The sequence below is a fragment of the Enhydra lutris genome, unplaced genomic scaffold, assembly GCF_002288905.1.
Source record: "Enhydra lutris kenyoni isolate GAN:26980312 unplaced genomic scaffold, ASM228890v2 scaffoldscaffold21, whole genome shotgun sequence".
Taxonomy (NCBI): domain Eukaryota; kingdom Metazoa; phylum Chordata; class Mammalia; order Carnivora; family Mustelidae; genus Enhydra; species Enhydra lutris.
In genome coordinates this window covers 24,443,926-24,465,223 of record NW_019154105.1, presented here as the reverse complement: position 1 = coordinate 24,465,223, position 21,298 = coordinate 24,443,926, and the positions used below count along the sequence as shown (strand labels likewise).

The following is a 21,298-nucleotide window of genomic DNA, read 5'->3' as shown; positions in this document are numbered from 1 at the left end:
AAAAAAAAAAAAAAAAAAAAAAAAAAAAAAAAAAAAAAAGAAGCACTCTCTTGAGAGAGAGTGCTTTCAAGTTAGGGTACTCACAGGAAGGGTCTGAGACGGCTGTGTGAGATGATTTTCTCGAACTCCGGGAGGAAGCAGAAGGGGTTGGGCTGTGATCAAACCTTTCCAGAGCTTCCTTGAGACTGACTGTGTTTATACGATTATCAGACCCAGAATCTTGGCTCTAAGGAGACAGAGTAAAATATGTTTTCTTGTAGTTCAGTTCAGAGATCCCTAATTAGCAATCCAGCCTGCTAACCCCCTTCCTCCCCAAAATCAGTTTTTACCCACAACAAGGCAAAGGTACCTATATAATATTTACCTGTGTAATATTAGGTAAAGAAATAAAAATTTTTCTATTGCCAGAAAATTTTGGCTTCATTCTCTACAGAAACAGATGCAGAACAAAGAAGCTGGACTCTTAACTCATACCACATACAAAAATTAAGTTAAATGGACCAAAAATCTAAGCGTAAGAACTAAAACTATAAAACTTTTAGAAGAAAAGGGGAAAAGCTTTATGACACTGGACTGGGCAATGACTTCTTGGATGTGACACTGAAAGCATAGGCAGCAAAAGTGCATCAAACACTATAAAAAGAATAGAAAGACAGCCTGCCCATGGGATGGGAGATAACATTTGCAAACCACTATCTGATAAGGGATTAACACCCAGAACCCTACAGCTGAACCCTACAGTTCAACAGATCTAGAAAATTAGATCTGGGGGTGCCTGGGTGGCTCAGTGGGTTAAGCCTCTGCCTTCGGCTCAGGTCATGATCTCAGGGTCCTGGGATCGAGCCTCGCATTGGGCTCTGCTCAGCAGGGAGCCTGCTTTTCCTCTCTCTCTGCCTGCCTCTCTGCCTACTTGGGATCTCTCTCTCTCTCTGTCAAATAAATAAATAAAATCTTAAAAAAAAATACAAACTTATTTTTTTTTAAAGATTATTTATTTATTTATTTATTTGACAGAGATCACAAGTAGGCAGAGAAGCAGGTAAGAGAGAGAGGAGGAAGCAGGCTCCCTGCTGAGCAGAGAGCCCAATGCGGGGCTCGATCCCAGGACCCTGAGATCATGACCTGAGCCGAAGGCAGAGGCTTTAACCCACTGAGCCACCCAGGCGCCCCAAAAATCCAAATTTAAAAACAAAGTCACAAAGACATTTCTCCCAAGAAGATATATTAATGGCCAATAAAACACACTGAAAAGATCTCAATGTCAGTAATCATTAAGGTAATGCATATCAAAGCCACGAGATATATACCACTTCAAACCCATCAGGATGAATATTACTTAAAACCAAAAAAAACCCCAGTGCTGACAAGGATAAATTGGAACCTTTATACACTGCTGGTGGGAATATAAAATAGTGAACCTACTATAGAAAACAGTATGACAGCTCCTCAAAAAATTAAGTATAAAATTACTACATGATTCAGTAATTCCATTTCTAGGTATACACTCAAAAGAATTGAAAACAGAGACTCAAACAAGTCTTTGTACACCCATGTTCATAGTGGAATGATTCACAATAGCCAAAAGATGTACGCTACCCAAGTGTCCATCACTAGATGATGGATAAACATAATGTGGTCTTTTAAGTGGTGGCTCTTTTCTATCTTGTAACAGTCAGAGCCTGCTCTGGAGAGGAACAAAAGTCCTCCTACTGCTCTTTCCAGAACGCTTCCCTTTCCTTCTTCCCAAAACTCACAGCCAGAATTTCACGTTATCACTATATGACTAACTCTCATTGCTATGGTCAGTCATCTACTGACCTTGTGGCCACTCCTCACTAAGCACCTGAATTCAAATTTCTGCTCCTGGCTCTGTCTTACCCTCACTAATTCCTACTTCCACAGTTACCAATATCAGTATTAATTCACATGTTCAACATCATGAGTTCTCTCTTCCTTGATGCCTTGATCTTGATTTCTACCTGTCCTCAGTCACTCATTCCGTTGTCATTACCACTAAGAATAAACCTTCCATAATCTCAATTTCAAACACCTTCCTCTCTGAGCAGCATCTTCCATATTTCCTACTCCTTTCTCTTTAGTATCTCAACTCCAATAACCCTTTAGCAGAACAAAAAATACATGGATTCTACCACATTTTCACAATCACTCTCTCACTCTGTCTTCTCTCCTCTTTACCCAGCTTAACTTCATGGTTAGCCATCATAACCACACCCTTAGGGGTATCATCAACTCTCCTGCTCCTATCTCCCTTCACCACACTCCCCTGGAAAAATCCCAGGGGACTGCTGGTTAAGCCAAATTCTTAATCTATTCTAAACACGGCTGAAGAAATTCAACATGGTGACTGTTCTCTCTTTAAATTAATGGCCAAGAACCTCAAGCGGGCCCTTAATCCCGCCTGCCAGACTAAAATTACCTCGTTTGTTCACTTTCCTACTCTCCTAGAAAACAATTTAATCCTTGTTCCCCTCTTCTCAAACCTCCAACAAGTCCTGTCCTAACCTCACTCTTAGCCAGTTCCTCTGCTTCCTGTTTGACCGAAGAGTACAGCTTTATACTCCTATCATTCTATCAATCTACCTAGCAGAATATATATTCTGCCTTTCTTCATGTCACCATAGATCAGGGATCAGCAGACACTCTCTGTGAGGGTCAGAGAGTCAGTATCATAGACTTTGAGGGCCACACAGTCTCTGCTGCAACCATGGGCCATATACGAATAACTGAGTGTGGCTGTGAAATCAGAGGCTGTAATTTTCATGTGTCACAAATACTACTGCTTTTTTGTTTCAATCACTTAAGAACATGTGGAAAACATATTTTTAGCTTGTGGGTGTTACAAAACCAGGCAGAGGACCAGATTTGGCCTAAAGGTCATAGTTTGCTTCTCTCACTGAATAATTTTTCCACTAGCTAAGCCCTGTGTGTCCACTATGGACTGGACCCCCTCCTCTCTCATCTGTTCAAGAATATTGCTCTAGCATTTCTACCTCTGTCTCTATCAGTAATTCTTCTCTCTCCAACAGAGCATTCTCATCAGTATACAAACATGCTATTATTTCTCCCACCTTAAAAAGCAAAAACTTCTTTTAAGCCTACTTCTTCTTCCTACTACTGCACGACTCCTCCCCTTTGTAGGAAAACCTTCCCTCCTCGCTAAATCCCCTTGTCCCAGAAAACTCTCTCTTAAGCCCACCCTAATTAGGCTCTCACTCCTATTATTATTCCACCCAATCTGCTCTTATTGATCAACGAATACATGTTGTTAAACTCAGTGCTCATCTAATTTAATCTACTGTAGGTGACTCTGACAAAGCTAACTGTTCACTCCTCATGGACACACTTTTTCCGGCTTCCAGGACAACTCAGTTTCCTGGTTTTATTCACCCTTCACTGAGTATTTCCCTTGAGTCTCCTTCACGTCTTAATGATGGAGTGCCCTAGTACTTAGCCCTTCATCATCCTCTCTCTCTCCACTCATTCCCTGGTGACCACATTTAGATTCATGACCTTCAAATCCATCCACACATGAAGTTTCTCAAAAACATGTGTCAAATGGACCTCTTCCCTCATCTCCAAGAGGACTGTGGAGGTAAGAGTAAACAGAGCTGAAGTGACATAGGCAGAGTATATTCTGGAAGTAGGGCTAGTTGAATTTACTAAGGACTGGACACTGGCATAAGAGAAAACAAAGCAAGGAGGAATGACCTCTATATTACTTTAATTTCTATAACTGTCCTCCCTCATTTCAAGGAACCCTAGATTTAAGCGCTTTTCTTGGAAAATGTATTTTGCTAAAATATACTGGATCTTCTTCCACTAAGCATACAAAGCCTCTTTGAAAAAATTCTTTCACGTGGGATCTGTGACCGCCGAGCACTTCTCTGGGTTATTCACTGATGTATTCTGAGCATCTGGAGCCATGTCCAGTACTTCCTGGCGCATGGGAAGAGTTCTTAATAAGGGTTGTTGAGAAACTGACAATCTCCCACACTGACCCTGGCAATGCTGCCTATTGAACTCACTTTTTGTACAGATGCTTGATTCTTTACATTCCACTTATTTTCTGCACATCGAAAGTAACTGTTGTGGGCAGCTTCTGACCAGCTCGCAATGATCCCCACTTCCTGGTAGTCACCACCCTGTATAATCCCTCCCCTAGAGACTGAACCTAGTGATTTGCTTCTAATGAACAGAACAGATAGAAGTGATGGGCTATTATTTCTGTGAATAGGTTACAAAAGACTCTGACTTCCATCTTGCTGCTGGTGTCTCTCCCTGGATCTTCTTACCTACTTACTCAGATGGAAACAGCTACCTGGAAAGGAACTGAAGGTTGTCTCTGGCCATTAGCCAGCAATAAATCAAGGCCCTCAGTCCAACTGCTGCTAAGGAACCCCATCCTTCCAACAAGCACCGAGGAAGCTTAGAAACAGATTCTGCTCCAGGGGAACCTTGAGTTGACTGTGGCCCCCACTGACACCTTGATTACAGCCTTGTGAGAGACCCTGGCCCTCGAAGCAGAGGGCCCATCTAAACTGCCTAGATCTCTGACCCAGAGAAACTATGAGATAATAAATGTGTATTATTTTATATCATTAAGTTTTGTTACACAACAATAAGTAACTAATATACGAAACTTCCACCTGGTATTAATGAAAAGAGAAACCACAGTTTAAATTCCGACTACAACTCCAAGCCATGTGTCTTTAGGGGAGACTCCCCCCACTTAAAGCCTCAGTTTCAACATTTTCAAAATGGGGATATTACCTATGAGATAAAGATGTCTGAGGAATAAATGACTCTTCATGCTTCATATGAAGAACTAGCCAGAGCCTTGCACATTGCAGGAGATTAGTAAATGGTAGTTTAAATCTGAGATAATAGGTCTCTCACTAAATAGGAGGCCCTTCAAATCTTTTTTAGAAGCAGAAAAGATTTTAAAATATTAAATTTAAAATAAAAATAAATAGTAAAATATAATTTATAACCCTGTCACAAGTGAGGCAATGAAATATTTGAAAAATACTTTTCTTACATTGAGTCTTGCCTTTCATTGGAAAGAAATAATTTTTTTTAAAACTCTAAAATACATACTTTGTCAGCAGCTGTCTCAGGTAGAGACTCTTCAATGCCAAGTTCTCGTCGTCTTTCAGCCCTAACTTCTGCATAACTACAAATGGAAAAAAAAAATAGAATTTTCGTGCTTAACCATTCATTTAAAATACTGTAGAGATGTGTTCCGTGTTTGTTATGTGTCTTACTTGTTCATCAGATTCCACAGTATTTGCTATGCACTACCCAAACCTAGAACCCATCTATAGTGTTCTATCTTAACCTAGGTATCTCAGAAGTTTTATATGCTTCTGTAAATGATCTGTGACTACACAGTACTTAAGAGGAATTAAATAAAGGAAAAGTATGCTTATCTATTCCAGTGCTTTTACACGATGGACTTTGGTACATAAAAGACAGTTACAGCTTCTGCTATAAACTATGACATTCATGTCAAGAATTATATATGTATATCACCTCCATTCTATCTCCATATAATGCCTTTAATAATGCACTGAAAACATGTATCAAAAATTAAGAGAAAGACCACTGTAGTTCTTAACAAGTTATGCCTAAAAATTACATTGCCAAACTATCAGTGTTTCTGTAATTCAGAAATGCTATAAAAGGATTATTACCTTACTACGGTGTGAGTACAAACAATAAACTCTGGCCTTGAATTCCACTGATGATAAGTGATGTAATAATGAGTCTGAAGCCAAATCCACTGTTGTCCCTTGGTGAGGAACCTATAATAACATGATTTTCCTTTCCCATATTGCATTACTAAGAAGAAAAGAGAAAAAATTTATTGATTCATATCATTAGCTATGAATCTGGTTTTTAGTCAAAGCTATATTTATATTTAAATCTATATACACAATTCTTCTGGCTTTTCAATAACATATATATCATTTGTAAGAAAATGTTATTCTACAGAGATTATTCTACAGGCCTTAAGCTTAAGGTCCCAAGCAATTATTGGATCTTCCACGGTGCCCAACTTAGAGTCAGTGCTGATCTCAGAAACTTGTCACACACGATACATTTCCAAATACTTAAGAATGAAGCAGTCACATATTGGCTTCCTCCTACTAACATGGATTAAGGATAACAGCAATAAATAATCCCATTTGAGGTTTCTACCCCCACAGGTACCCTGGCAGGGACAGCATCTTTGGAGCATTTAATTCAAAACTTTAATGAAAATCCGAATAACTTAATTGTTTAAAGTAATTGGTAAGTATAGTATTACTCAAAACGTTCTCTATAGATTATAAATTCTGAAGTCTTGTAACATATTAAGCAAAAAAAAAGAGTTCTATAGTTAATTTAATTTGGGAAGCATTGTTAAATAGTTTTATTTAGTTCTTCTTTTTAAAACTTTGAGTATGCTAATTTATGTCATGATTCTGGGGGTGAGGAGGTGGTGGTAGGGATTGATTAAGAAGTGTTTCCCAGTTTTCCTTGACCATAAAATCTGTTTTTAATGGACTAGCATTCTGTGAAACAAACCTTAGGAAATGCTGGTCAGGAATCAATCTCTCTCTCCCTCTCTCCATGAGGAAACTGAGGTCCACAAACTCAACTGCTTGTCCAAAACTACCCAGCTAGTCAAGAGAAGTGTCCGATCTTGTCAATACATTATAGAGCTTAGAGACCCTATCACTGGGAGTGAATAATGTTCTTTTTGTGCTGAAATAACTTCACTCTGAAATCTTCCCTTTAGTTGATGCTGTTATGTAACATGGTTTATTTTTCATACAGAGGCTTACTAGACCAGCCTAAGACATCATGAAAATATCTAAAATATCTAATTAAGATTTAGAGGACACTTCAAGAGGGTAGGATTTGGGGAGGAGAATCAGAGAAGCAAATAAAACACACTTCTGAAACAAAAAAAGAACAGCATGTGGCAAAGGGTCTAGGTTCTAATCCTGTCTCTGCCACTAATGAGTTGTGGGATTGTCAGTAAATTACTTGGCCTTGCTGTACCTCCATTTACTCATGGAGATAACAAGAATATCTACTTTCTATAACTCTGGTAATGAATAACGGAGATAACATACATAGATCATTTAGAACTGTGTCAACCAGGCACAACGAGATGCTACTGTTCCTGCTGCTAATAATCACAACACAGCAGGTAACATTAAGCATTCATTGTGGCTCTCTAAGAGTTTCTTTAAATGTGTACTCGCCTCCTGGGCAGACTTACATGCCTGGGTATTAAAACTAATGAAGTAAGGTTACAATATTTTGACATATACAATTTTCAAAGGAATCTATTTCTCTTACTCCGGATGTAGAACTTATACACTTCAAAAACAAGGTTCATTAGATGCCATATTATAAACCTGTACTTACTGTTATAGATTAAAATATGTAAAACAGAAACAAGTTTAAGTTTGATCTACAATTCCTACTGGATTGGCTATAAAGTAAAATATTCCCAAAAAGGAAATCTTCCAGTATTTAAAAAAAAAAAATACAAAAATGGTTACAAGTCCGCATTTTACCACCCTCTATTAATACACTATTTAGTTGACCGGAAGCAGTTATTATCACCAGAAATATTAAAATCTACTTACAATGCTCATGACACTTTGCCAAATTTTCTAGGTCATCCACATGATAGTAATCATAGCCTGATGTTCCCAGAACTTCAAATGGCAAATATCCTATTATAGGTGGTGCCCTAAATTATAAAACAATCAATATTATAACTCTTCCATAATAAGAAATACTTCAACTAGAAATCAGTTTTGGGGGGGCACGTGACTCAGTTGGTTAAGCATCTGCCTTTGGCTCAGGTCATGATCCTGGGGTCTGGGGACCAAGCCTGTGTTGGGCTCCTTAGTGGGGAGCCTGCTTTTCCTTCTCCCTCTGACCCTCTCCCACTGCTTGCATTCTTGCTTGATCTCTCTCTCTCTCAGATGAATAAATTTTAAAAATCTTTAAAAAATAAAAAATAAATCTTAAAAAAAGAAATCAGCTTTGGGGGAAATCTTAAGTTTTGAAAAATGGATAATGGATTGAACATCTCATTAGAAAAATTTTGTCCCTGAAACCCATTAATTTCAAGACTTACATGACTTTTAACTTTTAATGGAATTTAAAATGAAGTTACCTGTGATCTAGAAATAGGAACTTCCATTCTAAACTATGCCTGGATGTAAACTCTTCATTAGGTTCCTCAACAGTGCACATTTCCTAAAAGCAAATTAATTAAAATTTAGAAATAGTGTTCTGTGCCCTTAGGAGAATCCTAAATATTGTCAGCCATGAAACTCATTATTAGATCATTTTTCCCTAAATTATTTTTTAATCACATTTTAATTTTCTAGTATTAAAGAATGTGACAATAAACATGCAGAATTCTGGGGAAGTATTTCTCACTCAACATATTTCTCTATTCACTCACATGCCTGTAAACCCTAATTCTAAATTCAGATCTCTCTCCTGAATTACAGTTCTATATTTCTGTCTGGATGTCCCCACGCATCACAAACTCCGTATGTCCTAAAATGAACTAACTGCCTTACTCCTTATATCCATATAGTTTTGTATCTCGTTACTGGAGGCATACCTGTGTTGTGCCATCAGTCTAGAAATCTGATAGTCACAAGACACTCTCATTTTCCCCTTTTAAAAACCACCTAAATGGCTGTTACCAAATCCTTTCAATTTCACCTTCTAAATTTAAAAACAAAACAAAAAACAAAAACAACTATGTAATCCCATCCGTCTGCAGGGTCTTATTAGACTCTAGACTTGCCATCTCTGGCTCATGTTATTGCCATAGCTTCTCCCCAGACAAGTTTTCCCGCTCTTTAACTCATCTTTTTTTACTCTGGCCACAGTTACCTTCTGATACTCAAGTAAGATTATGACTTCCCTGCTTAAAAACCCTGATGATTTCTCATTCGGTTAGGATAAAGTTTAAACTCTTTAGCATGGAGAAACAACAAAGAAACATATTTTATTTCTGGACTCTGCTTGCTGTTCTAACCTCATCTCCCACCATCCCTACGCCCTCCACTCACAATAATCCTAGACCCTAGTCATACTCAGCAATGTAGTCCAACCTCCTCTGTGTCCTTGAATGACCTCCTATAGCACAATGAAGTGAATTAAGAGTTTGGGCTTTGAGAAAATGGAAATTGTAATTAATCTACCACTTAACAGCTGCAACTTTGAGCAAGTAACGTAACTTCCCAAAGCCTCAGTTTCTTTACATATAAAATGAGGTTCATACTAGCATCTATCTTATAAAGTTATCACAATAATTAAATGAGATCGTACGTGTGAAGTACGCAGCAATCAACAAATGTTAGCCGCTGCTATCACTTCCTAAGAACAGAACAAGCAGAACAAGCCTTGACTAAGGTTCTCAAACTGCTACTTCTAGAATACGGTCTCCCTCTAAATTTAAAATCTTAGCCTGGCTTATTTCACGCCACTTTCTGAACTATTGGCTGAACTATTTTCCCACTTGTCTACTACTAATCATCTACTTCTTGAGCCCCAGGGAATAAAATAAATTATTTAACTGAATTTTAAAATTAAAAAGGTAAAATTATATGCAGTAAAAGGTCACTTGCATATTTCAAAAGAAAATTTCAAAAGCAATCTTTAAAAATCACCTAGATTTTTGGTCTTTCCCCTTGAGTATAGATTGTGAACTATATAAAAAAGTAACCTAACACTTTGCACAAAAGCAGGACAGTGGTGATATATAACCACTGGTTAACTGCAAAGGATATGTATTTTAAAATTAGTTATAATTTAATGAGTGCCTTGATAACTCATTTGCTTCAAAATAAATTAAGATGAAATCAGAGAGGGAGAGAAACCATATGAGACTTTCGACTCTGGGAAACAAACTGAGGGTTGCTAGAGGGGACGGGGGCTGGGGGATGGTGTAAATGGGCGATAGGCATTAAGGAGCGCACTTGGAAGTAATGAGCACTGGGTGTTGTATGCAACTAATGAATCACTAAATTCTACTTCTGAAACTTATAAAACAGTATAGGTTAATTAACTGATTTTAAATTAAAAAAATTATCACAACCACGTATATTTAATGGCTCATGATCATTACTGCTTTAATGTTTGTAAGAAATATCAGTTATTCTGGAAACAACAAAAAAATTACATAAAGCTAGTTCTCATAATATGAAGTAAAATCCTCTTTGGAAAATAGAAACATACCTTGATGAACTGAGGTGTAGCTAATCTCACAGTAGCTACAAAACAAACTCTATCATCATAAGAAGGCCTGTGTGTGCGTTGTATAGTCCCTTCAAAACCATTGTGTGCTGAAGTGGATACTAAAAAAATAAGCAAACACTTATCAGTTACTCCAGTAAAATCTAGTTATTACTGATGTTCAAACATCTCTGTCTTTAAGAGTTTAAAGAACCAACTTAAAATTCACTATATTTTTAACTCACCACTATTTAAAGATTTGAAATTTCCTATAAATTTCACATATTCATAGGTAGACGGCTCCTTTGGGTCTATTGTTCCTCGAAGCATATGGCAACAGAATTCTAACTGATTTTTTGCTGAAATGAGAAAAAATGTGATATATTTGTGATTTGTCATAATGAATGATCTATAAGATGATAAAAGTTGTGTAAGTTTATAATCATTATTTTCTCCAACAGAAGTTCTCAATGACATTTTGTTTAGTTCATAAAAGTAAAATATCTTTAGGAGATGATCTCATCTTATTCTTAATAGAGGAGACATATCTTCTGTTATAAGCAACTGTATATTTTCCCACTTTTATCTGCTTTTCTTTCTCATTCTTTGCTCTCATGTGAAAGAAAGGTTTCGCTTCCCACTACAAAGCTAATGCTTTTCTCCACCTCAAACAGTCTTTCCTACCTTTTCTAGGACTAGGGCTACTCCACTGTCATTCATTCCTTTAGCATCCATACATTCTCTTTGGGTCCTTACTTTCCAATTTTAAATTTGTTCAGGTCTTTCCACCTTAAACAAAGGGTTTTTCATGCTACTCTTTTTAGTATCATAGATCTTCCTTTTTATTATGTGCTCTATTTCCATAGATTCATCTCTCTGAACTTTCATGAAATGTGGTGTTAGTCCTTACACCTCTGAAGAAGTTTCTTTTTAAGATCACCAACATTTGTATTAACAATACAATCAGTGATCTTTCCTCGTTGTTTCTACCTCTTTAAGACTCATTACATTTTCATCTCCATAACACGAAACTTAACCTTCCTACCTTACTATTTCCATAAACTCTCCATCAATCAATTTTTAAACTATGAGCATTCACAAGAGTTCTTTTTCATCTTTTACTATCCCCTTATAAATTTATTGGCATTGGTAAATTTATTTACTCCTAAACCTCTCTCTAATTCTAACATTTTATGTTTAAGACCAAATCTCATATCATTATTTGCTTTAGGATATTTCTACTTGATTGTCCCACCAAGCAACTTAAACTCAAAATATCTGGAAGTGAATTTATCCCTCCTTCTTCTAAGCCAGCTGTTCTCCTTTGTCTTATGTGTCTTATCTCCCCAGTTAGAAATCCTACCAATTTGGTCTCCTCTCTAGCGTATGCCCCAAAACTAATCTGTCACCAGGACCCGCTGTTTATTTCACCAAACTCTCACTAGTCATTTTTTCCAACTTAGCATCCAGTACCACCAATTTAGTAGAGAAATTACCCTGCATTCAGGTAGCAGCAAAATGTATTCTTTAAGCTTCTACACTCCTGCCACTAGAATTCAATCTTGCCTACTACTGTTAGACTAATATTACCTTCATCATTATTTCAGCACTCAAGGACTAGTAACACCTCTTTTCACTCACAGCATCAAACTCATACTCTTCTGTCATTACCATAAAAGGCTTTATTATCAAACTCAACAGATCTACTTTCTTCCTAAAACCTTCCTCACTGATGATCCCTGGCTACTTGGTCACCTGTGCCTAATGCCAAGTCCTTCTGAGTTCATCTACTCAACACTCATATGTAGGTTTTTCTTTCCACCCTTACTTCTATTGCTATTCTTACCTCCAGTGTCTGGTCCTTCCAAAATTTTCCACCTGAGGTATACTTTTTTCCAGACCACTTTTTTTGTTTTCCCCCAAATCCCTTTCACTAGCTCCTCATTATGTAAAAAATAAAACTCAAACTCCTTAGGATGAACTAGTGAGCCCGATTTCCTTCTCTGGACATAAATCACACCACCTGTACCACCCCATCTTCACTATGGCCCAAACGACCAGCTTGCAGGATCCTGAATTTTCTAAGCAATTTCCTCTGTTATATATCACATTATTCACTTGGCATCAACACTTTTGGGGGAGAAATAAATTTGTTTTGTATACTAATTGTTTAACTAGGGGGTCAGGAAGTCATTTAATTAAAGCTTTTCTCTATCAAAAAGTACTGTTGCCAACCTCACCTCTGGTCTTGGAAGCAGAAGTCTAAGAGCTGTCTTTCTGCCAGAAGCTTGCCTGCATTCAGTTCTCCAATCAATTCTGCCCTTACGAACGTCGCTAAAGTGGACCATCTCTCCTCTGTCCACCTACTGCTATGGCCCAGAGTTCCAACTTTCTTCTCTTTGCTCTATATGTTTACCTTAAGCAGTGCCATTCAATCCATGACGTCAAGCCCTATTTACAGACACATAACTGCCTCTGTGTCCAGTCCAGATCTCTTTCCTGGAATGGTCTATTGGTCAGTGTCATAAGAACTAGGCTTCAAATGGATTTTCCTTATCCCTAGTTCTTCTTGACTCCTTCTAATCCGTTCTTAACAAAGATATACATTCACACATAGTTACACAAAAACGTGTGTGTGTGTGTGTGTGTGTGTCTATTCTTAGACAGTAAGTATGCTACAGAATTTCAGGGTTCAAAATAAAAATAACTTTTAAAACGATTAAGCAGTATTACCAGAAAACTCAAATATTTTAAATCACAAAAAAAAAAGTGATTAAACACTAAACAGTGTTATAATAATTTCAGATTAAACAAGGGGTAATTTAGTGAAGAAAATGAAACATTCTGGTCAAATTAATTTGTCAAATGAATCTAAGAGAAATGTCTAATTATACCACAGTATTTTGTACTTCTGGAAGGCAAGGACTATTTTTCACTATTCTTGGCACTCTTATGAGATAGCCCAAGTTCCAGGCATATTAAATATATACAATAAATGATAACTTAATTTAGTTTAATTAATAAAGCAATTTCCTTTACATAATAATATTCTGAAATACAGAAGTTACTTTTTTCTACAGTTCCAGTGTTCAATTGGTCAGTGACGGTGAAAATGAGACTATTTTCTCTCATTACATACAAAAATATTTTTTCTTAATTTATTGCCAGGTTCCACTTCTGTGTGAAATATATTTTTATGGCAAAACTATTACAACAAAAAAGAGTGGGTTTCAATATACCCTGAAAGAGAGTGCAGACTTTTAATATGGTCATAATTCCATTATGTATATACTAATATTTAAAAAGGATCTAATAGGGTATATGGCATGATGCTATGTGTTGATATGGTTTCACATGTCTGTGTTTGTTACAAAAACTAAACTGTGTTTGTTATAAAACTAAAGGAAAGTGCAACCAAATACATTTAACTTTTTGCTTGATAGTGACTACTTACATTTTAAATATTCAGGGGTTAACGAATCACTTTCCAGCAGGTGAGTAGAGAGTATTTTATAAACCTCTGAATGTTCCCCCTCTGGGATAAAATTAAATATACTTTGATCCACAAGATCAGACTAAAAAAGAAATTTTTAAAAAATACAATAATTTTAGTGATTCAAGATACATTTATTTTAAAAGTATATCATCATTCTTAAAACATCACATGAGCATATGGCTAACTTTCAATCATCTATAAAAACTGACAAATTCCAAGTTATAAAGCACAGCTCAAAAAACAAGAGAAGGTGGAAGGTTAACATGACTTCCATGCCCCTGCTATGAGTGTCATCAGACCAATGATCAATATATGACTGTGAAAGTCTGATAAATTATTTGCAAAGGTGAGTTTCACCTAATTTGAACAGTTACTATATAACAGGACTAAGAAGGTTTAATACAAATATCTTTGGCTAGGAGATACAGCCTTACCACATATCCAAACCTCTGGTAAATTATGGTGGTGTACGCTATAACAAAGGACCAAAGCATTATCCACTGGCTAAGTGAAGAGAAGATTTGATTGCAGTGTTATTTCAATTGTCTAGTGTGTCCTTTCTTTTTTATTTCATTTTTTCCTGCCATCTATCCTGTATCCCACTGACAAAAAGCCTTGCTTTTAGATAGCAAAAGAGGCAAGTAGTATGTTAAGCTTTACAATCCTTGCTAAAAATATGGCTTTAACCATGGTTTAGTAACCAAAAATAATTTGACAAACATCAGGTTGTCTATGATGTGCCATGGCTGTGGGATAAAAAACGGTTAAGATAGTTCCTACCCTTGAGGACTACTGACGAGGGGCACCTGGGTGGTTCGCTTGGTTAAGTATCTACCTTTGGCTCAGGTCATGATCTCAGGGTCCTGGAATCAAGCCTGCCTCAGACTCCATGTTCAGCAGGGAGTCTGCTTCTCCCTCCCGCTCTGCCGTCTTCCGTACTCATGCACATGTGCACTCTCTCAGATAAATAAAAATAACAACATAATAATAATTTAAAAAGAATCACTGACAAAACTTCAGTGACTTCACATTTCCTATTAAATCTAGCCCATTTGACTTGGTTTCTCTACATTTTCAAACTGCCCCCATGGAATTCTGGGCACAGTGAAGTGGTATGCCAAGAACTGTGGAGGAAGGGGTAGAGGGTAAGGGAAGTGAGAAGGTGTTGTGAGGCCGGGCTAAAGGTCTATGCCCCTGCATTCAACCAAAGCACTTCCACTGTTTCTATTTTAAACACTAAACACTTTGTTTAAAAAAAAAAAAAAAAAAGGCAAAACAAAGGAAAAAACTCTCAAAGAACAATAAAAAACAACCATGGGGGCTAGTGAGAGGTAAGAAAGGGATGTTTTACTACTTCCACACAATTTCTTTTCTCTAGCCCTCATTGTCCAACCCATGAAGTAGAGTATCCTTCCCTCCTCTTTCCAGATTTGTATGCTCTACCTTTCAAAGTTTAATTCAAATTATTTCCTTCAAAAAAGCATTCTCTTCTTGCTCTTTGCAACGACGTGGATGAACTAGAGGGTATTATGCTAAGTGAAATCAGTCAGTCAGAGAAAGACAAGTAACATATGATTCCACTCATGTGGAATTTAAGAAACAAAAACAGATAAACGTAGGGGAAGGGAAGGAAAAATAAAATAAGATGAAAATTGAGAGGGAAGCAAACCATAAGAGATGCTGAACTCTAGGAAACAAACTGAGGACTGCTGGAGGGGAGGGGATAATTGGGTGATGGGCATTAAGGAGGGTACTCCTTAATGGGTACTTGATATAATGAGAGCACTGGGTGTTATACACAACTGTGAATCATTAAATTTTACCTCTGAAATGAATTTTTTTAAAAAAGCATTCTCTAAACACCATAAACCACAGTAAAAATAATAAAATTCCTTTAGCATTTATTACTCATATCATTCCTTTTTCATAAAAAAACATTGGTTCTATTTTAATGTCTATGTCCTGCTACCCCATGAGTGAACAAAAGGGCCCTATCTCTTACACCTTTATCTCCTGTCCTTCAAATCAAGGCAACACTGGCACAGTGCTTTGCATATAAGTGTTACCAGTACAGTAAAATATTTTGGACTAAGGAGTTATTTGATTAAGCTTAAGGGATAACCATACCAAAAATATATCTGTATTTTAATGAGATTTTTCTAGAAGTCTGAAAAATCTCCAGAAGTAATGAACTAAAAATTGAAGCACGAATAAGAACAAAAGCTAGAAAACTACTTTTTATTGACAAAATAAAGTATCAAAAATCTATGCATTATTGCATATAAAATTTTATATGCATATAAAAATTGTCTTAACAGAAAAATAAGACACCAATTTGAAAAACTAAAACTTTCATTTTGGAAATGATTATTGTTTTCTATTATTTATTCTTATCTACAATTTCTTCTATTTCAGTAAATTATGATGTGAACCATGTTACCCTTGCTTTTCCACCCATAAACTTATAGGAGGTTTCATATTTATAGAGAAAATATGAATGACTAGTATAGAGTGGTATGGTCACAGGTAATGCTTCCCCACCATTCTGCTTCCCCTGACACTTGATAATCTGAAATGTCAGAGTTAGCAAGCAACTAATGAATTAATGTGTCAAACTTTCCTTTAACCACTACATTTAAAATCTCTAAATGAAGGTAATCATACTTGATGTTGGCAAACCACCCACTCAGTTCCCAAACACAATTCAAAGGAAAGAAAATAAAATGGTAGCTATCTGGCTCCTTCTATCCCTCTCAATCATTTTCATGAAGAAATATAAAATCTGCTGTTTATAATGTGACCTAAATCAACAGCCTTTCTGTTTTCTTTCTTTGCTTTTCTTAAACTGGAAATTTGTGCCTCTTAATCCCCTTCTCCTATTTCATCCATCCTCCCCCATCTCCTCTGGTAACCACTAGTTTCTTCTCTGTGTTTAAGAGTCTACTGGGATCTTTTTATTCATTTCTTTTCTTTTTCAGATTCCACACATAAGTTAAACTATTTAGGATATGACTTTCTCTGACTTATTTAACTTAACATAATACCCTCTAGGTCCATCCATGCTGTTGCAGATGGCAAGATTTCATTCTTTTTTATGGCTGAGTAGTATTCCATTATATATATACACCACACCTTCTTCATCCATTCATCTATGGATGAACACTTGGGTTGCTTCCACACCTTAGCTATCCTAAATAATGCTGCAATAAACAAAGGGGTACATGTATCTTTCTGAATTAGTATTCCTGTTTTCTTTGGGTCAATACCCAGGAATGGAATTACTGGATCATTCAGGTCTTTCTGTTCTTCTCTACAGTAGGTCAATGTGACCATTAAGTGGAAACTATTCACTCCCACCAATTTCCTTTCCTTTCAGGTAGACAACCAACAGTCAGATAACTGCTTTTAGTTTGGAAATATAAACACAAGTTGCTTAAAAAGGATTAAAAGCTCCTCTAAAAAAAATGTCAAATATATGTTGGATATAATAACTATGTTCCTTTCGTACAGGCACCAGGAACAAAAATTCTGGCCCTATCAAATAAGCTTTCAAAATCATTATATAACTATTCAAAAAAATTCTAAATTATATTGTGGCATACTATATTTATACCAAAGTCTGTACTGACTTAAAACACACTTATGTTTATACTTCCCAACTAACAAGTTAAGAAGAACAGAAAAGGAAAGGAAAAGTATCTTCAGAGGCAGCACTTTCACTCTTGGACTCTGTTACATTGTAACACGGTTAATCATTCTCCCACCCCCACCCCCCTTCCCGCCCCACATTACAGGTGATTACAAGTTTAATATACTCTCCCTCTCAGGAGCACATTTAAGCAAGTGTGAGGAAATCAAGTCTTAAAGTTGTCAAGTGTTAACCAATTTTAAGTTCCCAGTCAAGAGGCCTGACTTTTTGTGTTGCCCCTTTTACTAAATGTTTGCATAATTAAGTCCAATTTCTCTGGGAACATGTCTGCTGATAACATAAAGGCAGGCTGGGCTGAGGAGGTCTAAAATCCCTTCTGATGCTGAGGTTCTATGACCCTATGATTTTGTCACAGAATGTCAAACCAAGAAGGGTTGGAAAAAATCAACAAAATGCCTTCTCCTAATTGTTAGCCACAAATAGTTAAAATGTACCTAAGTTAATTTCATAAGTATGAAGTGACAAAGAAAAATATTCTTTTTGCAGGACCTAAAGTATCAGTTTTATAATTTTATAGTCAGAATTAGAATTTAAAAATTTTAAGTCCCACTGAACACTAAGATGGCAAATTCTAATTTCTCAAGAGAACTGAATTATAAACACTAAAGCCTAATTTGGGGATTTACTAATGTTTCTTTCCTTTCAGGCAACAGCCAAAATTCTATTTTAGACAAAAAAGGTTTGCATATTAAAATGAAAAAATTATTTTAAACTATTTGTTACACTCAATTTTTTAAAAGATTTTATTTATTTATTTGACACAGAGAGATCACAAGTAGACAGAAGGCAGGCAGAAAGAGCGGGGGAAGCAGGCTCCCTGCTGAGCAGAGAGCCCAATGCAGGCCTCGATCGCAGGACCCTGAGATCATGACCTGTGCGGAAGGCAGAGGCTTAACCCACTAGCCACCCAGGTTACCTGTTACAGTTAATTTTTAATGACAACTCAAAATAGGAAAGCACATATTGTTTTCTCCTATTATGCATAATCCTAAACAAGTATTATTTCATTTTCTCAAAAGACACTTGTGCTTACATTTTCAAATCATTAAATAACATATAATTCAGCAATGTCAATGATGTGAGGGAAAGTATGGTAAGCAGAGAAAAGCAAAAAACTGTTTTAAAAAAGGCTACTCTTTACTCAGAATGAAATGAAACGGGTCTACTGGATCAGCAGCAATCTTCTCTGCCCAAAAAATACACCTGCCAGTCTATAAGCTTTGGCTTACACAATCAACTAAAAAGATCCAGAAGATGTGAGTAAGAGAGGAAACTGGGCATGCGGCATATGGGAACTCTCTGTACTATCTTCTTCATTTTTCTGTAAATATAAAACCAGTTCTAAAATTAAAAGTTAAAAAAAAAAAAAAAGGGAATGTGAGGGCAAAGAGGGTTTGCATTGAGAAGAAAAACATTAATGATCAAACACCTAAATCCTAACTAGACGTGCTGTAGAATCCGATCTTTAAGTGTGGAGTCTATTCTTTTGGTAACATATAAAGTAGCAGAATAATCAAAGGAAGGGTGATAGTGCTTTTTGCTATCTCTTGAAAGAGACTTTTACAGAAGAGTTTACTCTGTATTCTTATAGATCTTCAAAAGATGGGCAATTTAAGAGTAATTTATAAATAACTTCAGAATATTTATACTACAAGTCCTATCTTAGATAAGAACAATTACATTTTAAATAAAAACTTTAAATTCATAAAAACTGTCAACGGCAGCACAGCACCTAGCATAACAGTGTGACACAGAGTAGTCAGCAAATACACGTTTAATAAAACAGCAAGCAATAAGATATAATTCAGGTATTCATCATCCTGATCAAAATTATACAATATAATTCTTTTCTAATTCTGTTGGGTCATATTGAAAATAAATTGAATATGGTCATTATAAAATTCTCATTTCTAGCGCAGAGCACAAAAATTCTGTACCTCTTATTTTTAGTGTGTTATTCTAAGTTATTCTTTTGAAAAAATTACTTGAGTTCCTCTGAAAGGAACAAATAACTCCCCCCAAATTTACTTATTCTTAAGGTATTTCCAGTGACTTAGCAACACTGTCACCAGGCTGATTAAAAAGGAAACACTGAGAACAGCATGAGAGTAAGAAGGGCAGAGGTTAGATACAGTGGCAGTTAAGTATTAGTTACTGCCAAATAGGGAGACATGGTTAGAGCTCTCCTCCTGACTCTAACAACTGTTCAACATTGCTCTGGAGATCCTCTTCCTCATGCTTTAGAGCATTTAAAATAGGTCTTAAATAAGAAAAAGATCACAGGATACTTACTGGTAAATGTTCAAGTAATGAAGTTATACTCTCAGACACATATATTATGCTTCCATCTGTCATGATTGCTAAAAAAAAACCATCAAGAGCCTGAAATTAAACATAATGGTCAGTTAAGAGAAAAGAAAAAAAGTATAGGACAGAAAAAAAAAATCTAATTAAATGACAAAGGACTCAGTGTGTAATTTCCAGAGTGCTGCCAAATGCTAACTTTTCCCTTTACAACACCGTAGTACATATCTTTGTGCATTCTTAAATGTTTCTGGGGGGGGGGGGGAAATATCACAATATGGTCATACATGGGAGAGTTGTCTTCTAAAACAGATACCTAATGTTCTATCATTATTATATGTACATTCTAAGAGAACTGCCTTATTTGAAGATGCTGGTATCTGACATGACATCAATGATATGTCTGACACAAAAGAACACATTCCCACCTTTTGGGTATATTAATAAAAAGATGTTCGACTGAAACTTAAGGAGATACATGAGGTTAAAGTGAAAGAGAAATTAAGCTGAAAAAGTAGGCTGGGTCAGATCATGAAAGGCCTTGAATACCAGCTCCAGACATAAGGACTTCGTTCAAAAGTAGTCTAGAAGCAGTATTACATGGATTTAGAAGAAACAGAATTAAGTTAGGAAAATTTCAGTGGCTTCTGGAAGTCAGGGAAGTTAATGAAAATATGAATGAAATCAGTAGCAGTAAGAACAAAGAATTAGGCAAACTTTGAGAAATGGGAAGTTAGAGTTCAGAGAGAAGCTAGTACATGGGATAAGATATTTAACAATAAAGCAACCCTGTACTTCATATTTTACAAAGTATTTTCACTTGAGAGCCCTAGGCACAGAAGTGAGAGCTGAAGAAATGAGATCTGCAAAAGACGGAAGCATGCCGAAGACAAATCCTTGGAATAATTATCTACACATGGGGATGAGGAGGAGGACAAGGGCCAGAGAAAATGACAGAGAATAAAGACATTGTCAAGGAAGGCAGTGGAAGAGCAAATGACAAGGTGAGTGAGAAGGAAGAGGGATTGTTCACTATAAAAAGAGATCAAATAGGATAAGGACTAAGAAAATGACAAGTGGATTTTGATGACTTTTAAGAGTTATGTCAGTAGCAAGGTACATCAGACTACATTGAGTTTAGAGACAGTGGATATTGTCCATTACAAAGTACTCCTTTATGAACTTCAGAGGGAAGGAAGGAAAAGGACAAGTTCTAAGGGGACCAAGTATCAAGGGAAGTAACTGAACTATATACGCAGGTTGAAGGAAAAGAAGATCCAGTGAAAAAGATGCTGAAGATACACAGCAGAAAAGATATATACCATAAGAAGAGTTCCTCTCTGCCTATCAGAACGGCTATCATGCTAAATTTAAAATTCTTTTTAATTATAGGGCTCTCTCAAAGGATAGCAATTGCTGGTAAGAACCATATATATCTTCTTGAACACTGTGTCTACAGCACCTCGCAGATATGTGGCATGTAGTAGATAAAAAATATCTGT

The 21,298-nt window shown here is 36.3% G+C and overlaps 1 protein-coding gene across 2 annotated transcripts in view; it reads right to left on the bottom strand.

Annotated features, from left to right (window-relative positions):
- Nucleotides 1–21,298, bottom strand: part of LOC111149069 (clock circadian regulator) — a 137,810-nt gene that overhangs the window by 27,094 nt on the left and 89,418 nt on the right. For both annotated transcript variants that reach the window (XM_022505976.1, XM_022505975.1), the window contains 9 exons: nucleotides 19,785–19,874; nucleotides 13,742–13,862; nucleotides 10,533–10,646; nucleotides 10,291–10,409; nucleotides 8,207–8,289; nucleotides 7,668–7,774; nucleotides 5,715–5,862; nucleotides 5,119–5,194; nucleotides 85–226 (listed from right to left, as the gene is read on the bottom strand). In XM_022505976.1, coding sequence (XP_022361684.1) covers nucleotides 85–226; nucleotides 5,119–5,194; nucleotides 5,715–5,862; nucleotides 7,668–7,774; nucleotides 8,207–8,289; nucleotides 10,291–10,409; nucleotides 10,533–10,646; nucleotides 13,742–13,862; nucleotides 19,785–19,874 — 1,000 coding nt within the window. The remainder of the gene's footprint in view (nucleotides 1–84; nucleotides 227–5,118; nucleotides 5,195–5,714; nucleotides 5,863–7,667; nucleotides 7,775–8,206; nucleotides 8,290–10,290; nucleotides 10,410–10,532; nucleotides 10,647–13,741; nucleotides 13,863–19,784; nucleotides 19,875–21,298) is intronic.